Raw genomic sequence first — 12,925 nt, forward strand, 5'->3', positions numbered from 1 at the left:
GCTGCTGTACTGCATCACTGCTGCCAGCTCTGTAGCCGCCCCCTCTCCTTCCCCCATCATCCACCTGTAGGCCCCAGGGAGGGTGTTATTTATTCATCACTCTTGGATTTCTGTACGTTAACATATTTGTCAGGAGTGATGAGCTGGGAACCTAGATTTGTCTCTTTGAATTTCTTTTAATACAAATTAGTGCTGACAAATAATCATATTTTCATTGTCAACATTGCAAATGGTGACTTGAAGAACAATGAATAATAAAAGTATTTTTATGTACTTGTATCATGCATTCACACTGAACATTTCGACTCTCATAAGGAAACGAGTAAAACATCCACATCAATCGCCCCAGTTACCCAGAACTCAGATGACTTGGTCAGTTTGATGACAACAGTGAGGTTAGGTAACATGATGACTGAAGAAAGACAGATGAGAGTGGATTAAGACCTTGTGGTGAAAAAGTAGAGCAGTTCTACTGTTTAAAAATAGAATAAAATAATAACACAGTAACCTAATGCCCCTGACTATTCTATCTTTAATACTGTCAATGTAAATTTTGTACTTTACAAACTATCCTGTGGACCAGATTGGACCCCTTGGTGGGACAGCTTTGACTGGAAAAAAAAAAAAAAAAAAAACTGAAGAAAATTACTGTAGAAAAACTTTCATTTTTTATATTTATGATGTTTTATATATCTAAATTACTATCCTGTTTAATAAGTTAGATGCTCATATATAATTCATTTAATGAGAGTATATTAATGTATTTGAAGGTGGGCTTCAGTTATTTAGTGTTTTGGGTCTGTATTAGCAGTGCAGCTTTTACAGTAGAAACACATAGGGCCTATATAGCAAATATGCACAATCAAGTATCTTTGATCACAAGTTATTTATCATAATGTGGAGCAACATTTTTGAATATTATAGATTTTCCTCATATCATGCAAGTTACCATACTGTATCATGGCTTAACCCTGTAAAGTCTGAACTATTAGCAATTTCCATGTATGAGTTTCAATTTTGTATCATATTTGATACATCAGGTCTCAATGCTCAAATATTATTTTTTAACAAACAAAAACATAATATAACACAAACATGTCTAACAAATTGGTAATTCCTTTTCAAAATTGGCAAAGTTCTGCCTCCTTCCTCATTAATGACAGTCTTATAGTGTCACTGGAAAGGCCTCTGGTGAGCAAATTTCTCCCCCCTGGTTGATTATCCGTGTATTGCATGTATCTAATTGTATACATCAGGCTTTTCAAGAAAACAAAATATCACACTGATCATGTAGAGGGCTTCAAAACTCATGTATCAAATATGATACATTTGGCGTTATAGGGTCATTGAATTTCCTGGACTGAACGGTGGCTGTCACACATAGGTTGGTACTTACTACCAGTGTTGTGGAAGTTACTTTTAAAAGCTAACTTTTGCTCGTTATTTGTTACTACTTTAAAAAGTAACCCATTACTTTACTTAGTTAACCTCTATAGAGAGTAACTTTTTACATTACTTGTTTCTTTTCCATTACTTTTATGTTCCTCGACTGAGCAAAACCACATATCTGTTCCTAAATGTGTAGGGCTATGTAAAGTTCTACTATGGAGGACAAAACAGGCATTTCATTTGTGCTCTTTATTATAAAAAATGCCAGAAAACAGGGGATTTAACAGGAAAATATTGGATTTAACACCAGGCTTAGGCTTCAACATAACCCCTAAACTCTATCAAACAATATATATAGGTGAACACAAAATACATAAGGGCTTATTGTCTCCTGCTAACGGTATCTTGTGCTAATTATCTTTCTGAAAGTGGGAGATTCAACAGTATTAATGGGAAACATTTCTCCGACAATGAACAAAGCAACAAGTTTGTTCAAATCGTGTTTAGTTACCTGGTGAAACTAAAGTTTTAGCTGCTTATTTGGACTTGGATCATTTGACATATCATCATTTCCCCAGGGTTCTTGGGCTACAAGCTTCACGTTAGCATGTTTTCATTTCAACTGCTTGGTGAGGTAAGCAGTTGAGTTCAGGGCAGTGGACAACAGTTTTTCGCCAGGGCACAGTGTACACTTTACACTCACATTCCTCCCTTTAGTTTTGACGAGTTGAAAGTAATGGGAATACCTCCATCCCTCCAAAGTTATCGTTGACTGCTTCTCAGTCGCTAATGTCGCCATGCTACCACCAGCCTCTGTGGTGTACCTTGTGGAATTAGAGCTCGCGACTATTGCGCAGTCACAGCTGGTTCACTACCGAATGACTACGGAACTAAAAATTGTACATGGCAGCAAATCTGTCCCTAAGAAAAGTAATGTTGAAAAAAGAACTTGGTTTCGTTACCAACTTTCAGTAGTAACGTGTTACACTACTTTTTACCCGAAAAAAGTAGTTGCATTACACACAACACTGCTTACTAAAGAGTTCATGGACTATCATAGATACTCAGCTTTAAAATAGACCATGTCAGTGTTTATGCTTCTCTACAGTTGTCATGTAACTGGATTCAGACCCTGTTGTTCAGCCCAGCGATCTGAGGTTCTCTCAAATGAAACATGAATCCTAATGAATACATAATGATTAAAGAGCTGTGGTTAAAAAATGACCCAACACAAAAACATAAATGAATTGCAGGTAACAATTTCAGAACCATGGTGAAATAAATCCACACAGTAATCTTATTTCATATGGATGTAATATGCTTGCTAAATCTCAAAAAATTGATACACTTGTGGAGAGCCAAAACCCATTATCTGGTCTGGAACATAACAGGGCTCTGATCCCAGAATGCTTTGGGACAGTGGGACCAGAATGATAAACCTGGAGGGGGAAGAGGGCGGCACAAAGAAACAAAGAATGTTGACAGACATCCACTCCCCGAAGGCCTGGACAGTCTACACCACGACAAATGCTACATATCCAGAGTCATTCTGATGCAAATATCACATGTTTGTGTGCAAATGCAAATGGAAAAAGCAGGAAGAGAAATTGCACTGCAGATATACAATGGTAATGTTTAGGGAGTGATTATGAGAGGGGCCAAGCTTCCACAATGTGATTTCCTTTGTTTGAAGCTATTTTCCATCTGCCAAATACAATTTAAACCTTTAAGCTGGAATATTGTGGAATAAAGGCTGCAGAAACGCATTGCAACCAGTGTGTTTATGACCAGGCAGCACATACAATTGTTGAAAAACTGTTTGTCCGTGTTTTTTTTTTTCCTGCCGACAAGCTGCTTTAAGTGTGTCCCTGCTCTCTCAAGTTACCTGATCTGCAAGTAGGGGTATGTAAATGTATAAAAAATATATATACAGAAGCTGTATGTTACATTAATGCTGAGTACATTTGAATGAAACCCTGGAAAAGAATAAAAGAAAAAAGAAAAAAAAAGGAAAAAGTAATGTATGCATTTCCATAAACAGGCTGCACAGTATAGTCAGGAGGGGTGTTACACATGACCATAAACAGAGTAGAAGAAGTAGAGCATACAATGATGTTTTATCAAATGGCTGTGAATTTATGAGACCACAGGATAATTTCATTCCACACAACCATGTTTTAGCACATCATGATAATCAGTCACATGTCAGAACGTATTTAACGGGGTGTTTCTATTTGCTATTAAAGCAGCTGGAGCAAATATGAGTGAAAAAAAGTGCAGATCTTGAAAATACATGCCTTCACCTGCAGTTCTTTCCTTTCTGTCCAAATCAAAAGACTAACTATAAATACAGACATGACATGTTTCATTTCAATGTAGAAGAAAGACGTCTCTGTTCCATATTGAGACACAGATTACAGGTAAAATTTCATGATCAGTGATTGGTAATTACTAGTGCTGTCCAACAATTAAAATGTTTAATCAGATTAATCACAGGGTTACTGTAGATTAATTTGGATTAATCACGATTAAATATTACTAATTTTTAATTTATATTAATCACATTTCATTTTGCATGAGCAAACAGACTCAAGAAAGAAGGGAATATAGATTCACTTAAAGTGTTTATTAAACACCTTCAACAGAATCAAAACAACTTGACACAACTGTTCCATCTTTTTTGTCCTCATATTTCTATCCAGAGGACCAATGTGCTGTTTAGTGTCTTCCATCTTTATGGGTTTGTTCTGCTGCCTGTCACTATTGGATCAAATACCCATTTGTTCATGCACGACGCTAACTCTACTTGGACAAACTGGGTGAAAATGCATTGCCAGAGAGGTTCAGAGTCATTCTGTGCTGCAGATGGGTTAAAATTTGTAATCAGATTAATGATGATGATGGATTAATCTGCGTTAACGCATTAATTCTGACAGACTATGTAATTACACGTCAAATATGTATTTAACCCCCCATCGCTCTGAAAATACCATGGAAAAGAAAGAAAGAAAGAAAGAAAGAAAGAAAGAAAGAAAGAAAGAAAGAAAGAAAGAAAGAAAGAAAGAAAGAAAGAAAGAAAGAAAGAAAGAAAGAAAAACATGCCTCAAGAGAACATTCAAACTCTTTTCCAATCTTGCCGTTCCCAAAACCTTTTCTGAAGCAAACTTCAAATTGCTCATAAACATGATTGAAACAGACCTATTCATACTTTGAATTAAAGAAAGAATCTAAACTAAGCTTGATTTGATTGTTACTTCATTGAACCTTCTTAGTAAATTAAAAATGGCAAGGGATCACATTTCTGGAGCACTACAAATGTATTTGTTGCCGACTAAGCCATGCCAAATGTAAATTCTGAGAGTCAGACGTGAAGTTCGACGTGTCAGTCCCTTCATCTCTCCTTCCAATTATGACGAAGACCTTGACAACAGTCATTTACCTGTCTGTAAGAAAAGCACCCGAAGGAGAAGAAATTATGAGTCCCATGGACCATAATGTCTGATGGGCTGCAACGAAGTGTCCACATGCACCACCATGTCTTATATTCATGCTTGTGACGAGCAAGTGTCCTTCAAAAGACAGGACACTAAATAGGACACACTGTCGTGCCTTTTATTATCTGTATCTATACATGCAGCATATGAACGTACACACCGCTCTGTGTGCACTGACTTATACTGAGGTCACATCTACTTTCGGTATTTGTTTAGTACACCATAATTTTACTACTGGTCTTTTGACAGAAAAGTGAATCAGTCAGGTGAGGTCAACGGTGAAGCATCCAGATGTTCAGCAGCTCCAAACACACATCGCAGCCCAGGTGGCTAACATATTACCTAACCAACAGACAGGAAGGGAGTCGAGAAGGGGGAATGAGATTTAATGAGTGTCATACTGACAGCACAAAAATGAAGAGAGACAGGAGAGGAAGGGCAGAAGGGAGAAAGAAATGAGCTGAGGGGTGAAAATGAAGTGAAGCTTCTGCAGGAGAAAACCTAGGTCATCCTTAAATCAACTCAAAATCAACAAGAGGTTTTACATATTTGTTAAGGCTTAATAATAATAATAATAATAATAATAATAATAATAATAATAATAATAATAATAATAATAATAATGCAAATATTTCATATTATCATTGTATGGCTAAAATCTACTATGAAACATGCATATGAACACTATGCAGATGGCAATACATTTTTTTTATAAAACATATTTACACGGTTACAAATGATGTTTTAGGAACAGAATTTCTGTACGGAATTTAGGAATACTTGGAGAAAGTAGACACTTTAGAATGTCCCTCTGCATTTCAATTTACATGTCTGCCTTTTACAGAAGTTCACTAAATTATTTCAGGAGACACGACAATAAGAGGACATGAGTGGTGGGATCGATATCCAAATGTGCTTTTAAAAGTAGCAGTGATGGGAAAAAAGAGAACTAGATGACCAGATGTTGCTTTTCCATTAACCCTCAAATTGTGCGAATACAACTTGCGCATAAAAATTTGCCTAATGGAAAACAATTTTGCCAAAATTCTGATTTTTTGATGAAAGGTTTTTGTGCTGGAAAGAGGTGTTTTTTCATGCATAGCGAAAGTGGTATATCATGCAAAACTGTAATGGAAAGACCTTTTACCGCATGGCGCAGTATGTGTGGACTCACCAGGAAACCAAATCATTTTTTAATTCATTACAGGATAGAGGGGTAATATATAATAATAATGAATATATCTGTAAATCAACATAATATTTATGTTTGTCACCATGTTTATGGCATGACTTCTTCTGTCATCTCGCGATAATAAATAAACAAGTCATTGCATTTGTGATTTAATAGAAAAACTGACATTACACATTTCTGTTTTTTCAACATTTAATAAATATTGATAAAGTTTTGCACAGATGTCCAATGGAAAAGCGACTAGGACAGACAAACATCTTAAACACAGAATGTACAAATCTTTACATTTAAGGGTGAAAGGTGAGGGATTTTTTTGTGAACAGGTGTAGAAAGACACTAAAGACGGTGGAGCGCTCAGAGGACTCTCTGGATGTATTATGCAGGAAACATTTATTGGAATGAGCTCCTGAGGACAGATTGGTCAACACAGGAGTTTGAAGAACCTAATTCTGAATACACTTTCAAAGACACAAAGTTTGTCTAGTCCTAAAACACTGAATGCTAAGGACAACATAGCAACTGACGTACATACACACACATTACCAAGGGAAACAGCAGCAGATACTTTAGGCAAAATATATCTATAAACCTTAGGCTGTAGACATGTTGTCTGCAGATCCAGATGGAGGCAAAGTGCACAGACAGCTGCACAGCACATCAGCAACCTGACCTCAGAACTAAGACATGGATAAAAAGCACTGGTTAAGTTAGAATTTGTCTTCATGGACTAAGGTTAAGGTTTACCGTACCGTTCCAAGAAATGAATGCTAGTCTAGTCTTAGATTTAGTGTCCCCACAAGTCATGCAAACAAGGCTGTGTGTGTTTTAAGTAAATGGGTTGCCATGTGCATGAACATGTGATCAATTCTGCATGTGCAACAACACGGACCATTAACACATTACTTTCAGCGTCCTGTGACTGGCTGCAGTGAAAAGCAGGGATCAGAGTGTGATGTTGTGTGTTAATGGACTTTTAGATGGATGGATTCATATAGGAGAGATTTATAATCTATGGTCAAGGACTCAGAGTCCTAAAACCACTGGACATTTAATCCTAATCCAGATGCTAAGACCTCGGCTGCGGTACCATGCTGAGTACACGGCCACCACATCTACACTCCTTCAGCACAACCTCCAAACCACGATGTATCTGTCTACATCTACAGCTGCTTGAAGACCGATCAGGCCTATTACAACTGATTCATGGGTTATTGGATCATCTTGAAATAATGAATCACAGTTGTAATTCTACCAAGTCTTGGCATCAGTTTTAAAATGGATACAAGTGTTAAGACTTTCTACATTTAACCCATAAAGACCCAAACATCCACAGGCGACCAAAAGCATCTACTGATCTAAAATGTTTAATAACTTCTGATTCACTAACCCTGTCAATCCATGTCAATAACTGGCATAAAATACAGTTATTTGTCTTTTCATGGTCATCAGATATGACCCATTTCGATGTTCAGAGGCTCCCTAGTTACCATGGAAACATCAGCATCTTCTACAACATTGATTCACCTGTAAAACCCATGGAGTCTGATAAATGACAGCGGTTGGGGATGTTTGTTTTTACATTCAGTTATTGATATCTTTGCTGAAAAAGTTGTTTTTACATGAGTTTTCTCTGTTCTGATATAATAACCTTCAACTTTAATCTGAGCTTTTATGAACATCTACATGATCAGTGAATTAAATATGGGAAAATACCTGATTTTCACTGTAAAAATGCAAAATACAGAGGATAATATTAAAATAAATGGTGATAAATCACTTAAAGGCGTGATATTTTGCTTTTTTTTAAAAAAGGAATTATGCATTTTAAAAATTTTCCTGTGGTCTACATAAACTGTAAATGCTATGCTTGGGTCTGAATTCTTCATTATTCAACTCCACAGGTCCATCTTCAATCCTATTTCTGAGTAATGACACCAGAAAGGTCATTTTGAGCGCTGGCCCTTTAAATGCACATGAGCCACTTCACGCCCCGCCCCCTCCAGGTTGTTGGCTGTGCTGCTCTGTCCTATTCAACCAACAACTGAACTTTTTAGGTAATCGGCTTGAAGTTTGGACATATTTTCAGTATGGACTACAACCGCTGCTGCTGACAAACAATTATAGCATACTCTGTGAAATCTTTGTCGGAAGGCTTGACCTTATATGTGCAAATGTTGTGATGTAACTAGTTATAGACATAACAAATTAAGCAGGAATTAAAACAGGTTGTAGAAATCCACTCAGTTTTTGCTAGACTGAATATAAAGATAGCTTTGCAGCACCTGGAGGGTTCAAATTCAAACTTTATGAACTGTTAGGGTCCAAATACACAAATAAATGTACCAAAGACTAATAAAAGTTGGTTTAACAAAATATAACCCCTTTAAGACAGGTTAAATACAGACAAAAAATCAATTTGGGAACTGACACAGAAGTAGCGCTGGGTCTTTATGGGTTAAGGATAGAAAAAAAGTTTAAATTATATGGCCCCAGTGAATGATAAATTCTGGCAAAACACATTTTTATGTGTTATTTGGTGTTGTACAGATTTAGTCATTTTAATTCCACAGCTTTCATCTTCATGCACACCAGTTCAACCAAAACAGCTGCACTATTTTGCCCAGACATTGTCACTGCATCCTGCACTTAGCGCCACCCAAGACAAGTGTGATCTGTTTAAAGAACTTGCCAAACAGCCCAGAGAACTTCTATCCCTATTCCAGAACAATAGTGGAAGGTGCCAGACCAATGTTCAGCATTGGCACAGGTCTGATGAAGTCTGGAGATGGGTTTGGCTTTACAAGATTACATTAAGAGTGGACAATCCAGCCAAAATCTTCTTTCACAGTGTATATAATTTAATATTAAGGTAACTGTGTAAATCACTGTGTGGTAATTCTATATTTTCAATCAAGAAATGGTTTACAGTATAATAATGGAAATCCACATTGTGCTTTTTTTTTTTGTTGCCTTTATGCCATTTTCCTGTCTGGAACCACCTGATGAGGAAGAGCATATAACATTCCAAAATAGGAGAAATATTGAGCAAAGAGTCAAATTTGTGATGTAATATGCAGTGATTTCCATTGTCGCTGGTATAAACGTATTACCCAGATCTGTTACAAGGAGACCAAAAAACCCAGTCTTCATAAACTTTGTGGTTGAACCTGCAAAAGTATTACTGACCATGGAAAAAATGATAAGCAGGAACACTCATGGAAAGTCTGTGAGACGCAAAGAGACAATGAATGAAAGTGAGAAATGAAATCTGTGCCGGGCAGAATCACTCATACTCATCTCTGATTGTGTCAGTATCAACATTTCATTTCTTATTCTAAGATCTTTAACGAGTCATATAAAGTCTGTGTCACCACCGTCTTGCTTCTGCACAAAGCTGAGGTGCAATGAACAAAAACTCAATGAAACATAATTGCTCTATCTTTTTTTTTTTCTTTTGGCAATTGTCTTGTGTTTCCCTTGACAAGCTAAAGCTGCTTATCAATGGTCCTGTGAATGTGTACATGAAAACACAAGCAGCTATCTGGTTTTTATCCCCAAGCCCAAAGCCTCATAAGTGAATCTGTTCTGATTCAACTATGACAACACTCACAGACCAATAAAGAGATTCATTGATGCAAAAATGCTAAGTTTAGATTCCTATGCAGGAGCTTTCCCAGTTCTACACATTGTTGGACAGACCACATTCAGCCACAATGACACAACAGCTTTGTTATGACAGACATTAAAACTCATAATCCATCCTCTTTATCTGTCCTTTCAGTCTGTGTTAAAGCCATTCCTTCCAGATAACCATGGAGAGGAGAGGTGAGGACAGTGGCAGGGGTTGACGTCTGCACGCAGTGGACACACACACACACACACACACACACACACACACACACACACACACACTCTGACACACATAAGCAAGTCTGACAGTATATCTTTAGTAAAGCCACAGTGTCACAATGGGTAAGGAAACAACCCAGATGTTACAGATGATGATGATGACGCTGATGATGGAAAGGGGCTTAGGAGAGATTTATAGTCCGGCATGCACTCGAATGAGCAAACATTAATGTGTACACTCTAATCATACACACATAAACACACACAAATACACACTCAGTGTTTTAAAACAAGTCTTAGTGAAAAACACTTTTATAAACATGAATAAGGACGAAATTCTTGTGAACAATTTGGTTCATTTTTAGGTGACCAATTAATTTAATTACATATTAATAATTCTGTTTTATTTATGTTTAGATGTAAATTGTGATCTTTATCAACATTTTCTTTTTTCCTCTTTACTTGTATAATAATGCAATAAAAGAAATAATAGAAATGAATGAAAGGAATCCCTGAAAACCAGGTCTTTATTGCACTTTGTAAATAAAGTATTTAACCCTTTCATGCATACTGGTCACTACAGTGGACAGTTATTTTACAGATGTTCTCTTGTATATTCATGGATTTTGTTGTTTTAGTTGCATATCAGACAACACAGTGGACGCTTATGCATCATGTCATACACTGCAATTCACACAATTACTGATAAATACTTGATAAACCTGATCTGCGGTAACATGTTGGAGAGTTAATCAATTGCTCTTTGTTATTAGACTGTAATTAACAGTTTTCTTAAGCAAAAAGTTAAAAAAAAAAAAAATTAAAAAAAATCTATATTTATATTATGTCCATGAAGTGAGCAATAACTTGTATTGGAGTATGATAAAATGTGAGAAAACATCAGATTAGCTACATTAAAAGAAAATATTTCATAGTTTTCACACAGTATATCACTTTCTGATATTGTATTTTAAATATATTTTTCTTTTCTTCAAAAATCAAACGCATGCTGTCTAGCTGAGTAGACATTTTTGAAACCCCATAAAAAGCAGCTTCATAAAAAATGTCAATGACATTGTTTTTTTCATGCCTAAAGAGGAATAAAAACACTCAGGAAAAATATCTTGACTAAGGTTTTCATAATTCATGCATGAGAGGGTTAATGATATTTATTCTGACAGTGCTTAGAGGTCAGTTATTCCAAATTACGCACAACACAAAAAACATGCAAATATTTTCATATCAGAAGAGTTGAAGCTTTCCAAACAGTGCCTTAAATCAAGTGTCCAAAACTTCATTCGGAGCGAACATCAGCAGGACTCATCCCCGTACCTACCTTGGAAAAGAATGGCCGTCCAGATATAAAATCCAACCGAACATGGTCCCAAAAACTTGTAGCACCGCATCCTGGCACCGCTCAGTCAACTCCACCGGCCCCGGTAACGGGCTCTCAGTGTCGGCTACACAGGGAATCTGCTCCGACTTGGTGTGGTTGTACGAACATGAGGCTGGAGGGAGACAAAAAAAGAGGGGAGACACAGCGCATGAGACAAAAAAAAAAAAAAAAAAAAAAAGACTGACAGACCCGAGTGAGAGTGGAGTTCAGATTGGCGCGTTCACGCTGTTTCAGAATCTCATTCCCCTACAGAACAACGTGCCTGCGGGAGCGCGCATCAGAGCCGGAGTTGGATAAAGCAGGCATCAGTATGACCCCAGCAATAACAATTCTCCTCCATTTAAAGTCAGATCACGCTCTATATAAGTTCTACTGCTAAAAAAAGTTATTGTTTCATTTATTTTGCCCTCAGCTCTCTCCAAGCTCCAAGCTGTTGAGTTTTTACATTTTAACAGGATCATAAAACAGTAAAACCTTATATTAAAGTCTAAAAGTGAGATCCCCCCCCCCCCCCCACCTGTTTAGAAACTCAACCGAATCTCCTGCAGGGGAAATATTTCATCATTAAAGACACATCATTTTGCTGATATACAGTCATGGAAAAAATTATTAGACCATCAAAAGTCATAATGGTTATGCAATCAAGTACTAACTCCTGTGTGTATCATGTGACTAAAACAGACAGAAAAGAAAACATGGAATGCCTAAAGTACTGTTTTTGTCAGCACAATACTATAGATATTGATGGAAGAACTTCAGTGATTTTGGTTATTATCAAGAAAACCATGGAAAATGGCTCTATATCAGCTCTGAAATTAAACTGTTATGAGATATTTTTGTTGTTATCAGTATATTTGTCCAAACAAATGTACCTTTAGTTGTACCAGGCATTAAAATGAACAAGAAAGTGAAGAAAACAAGGGTCAACAACAACAAGGGTAATCATTTTTTCCGCAACTGTATCTACAAGTCTTTTACTCTCTTGACAGCATGCCAATAAGTGTGGGTGTTCAATCATACAACCAGAGACTGACAAGCAACAATGCATACTTGTAAGTAAAAAAACAAACAAACAGGTTTTCTAATTTATGTGATGGAAAGATGTTCCTTTTCTAAATATCACTCTTTTCAAGTCTGTTAGGTGCAGCCTGTTACTGATTACTTTTATTACAGACTGAAAAAGACTGTTTATGTCACCGTTTCCTCGGTGTTGGACATGGTTAAAGCTGCTCAGGACCAGGCAGATTACCACCCAAAACCTTTTCCCACAGCTGTAGATCATTTGGGAGTGAGCTGAGCGCCACACTGCAATTTCCCACTTCCCTCTGTGACAAAAAGGTTAATCAACTGCATTTTTGTTATGTTTGTCTCCTTTTTGTGCCAGGCTGGCTCATAATCAACTGACCTATTTATTCCAGTCCATAAATAATTTCAGTTAGAAATAGGATCCGACAGGCGATGAGGGGGAAGACTGCACATTTCTCCAAATGTTAACACGGCCTGCTCCTCTTTCCCTCCCGCTCCTCCTCTCAATGGAAGGCATATCATCTCAGAAGCAGGCTTGTGCCAGTGGTATTGGAGTAGTGTCTGCTACTTTTCATACCC

General features: G+C 37.0%; 1 protein-coding gene across 1 annotated transcript in view; it reads right to left on the bottom strand.

Annotated features, from left to right (window-relative positions):
- Window positions 1–11,552, bottom strand: part of LOC115427324 (neuronal acetylcholine receptor subunit alpha-7-like) — a 55,497-nt gene extending 43,945 nt beyond the window's left edge. Inside the window, exon 1 of the mRNA XM_030145834.1 lies at window positions 11,261–11,552. Coding sequence (XP_030001694.1) covers window positions 11,261–11,330 — 70 coding nt within the window. The 5' untranslated portion in view covers window positions 11,331–11,552. The remainder of the gene's footprint in view (window positions 1–11,260) is intronic.
- Window positions 11,553–12,925: the final 1,373 nt, after the last annotated feature.

The sequence above is a fragment of the Sphaeramia orbicularis genome, chromosome 10, assembly GCF_902148855.1.
Source record: "Sphaeramia orbicularis chromosome 10, fSphaOr1.1, whole genome shotgun sequence".
Taxonomy (NCBI): Eukaryota; Metazoa; Chordata; class Actinopteri; order Kurtiformes; family Apogonidae; genus Sphaeramia; species Sphaeramia orbicularis.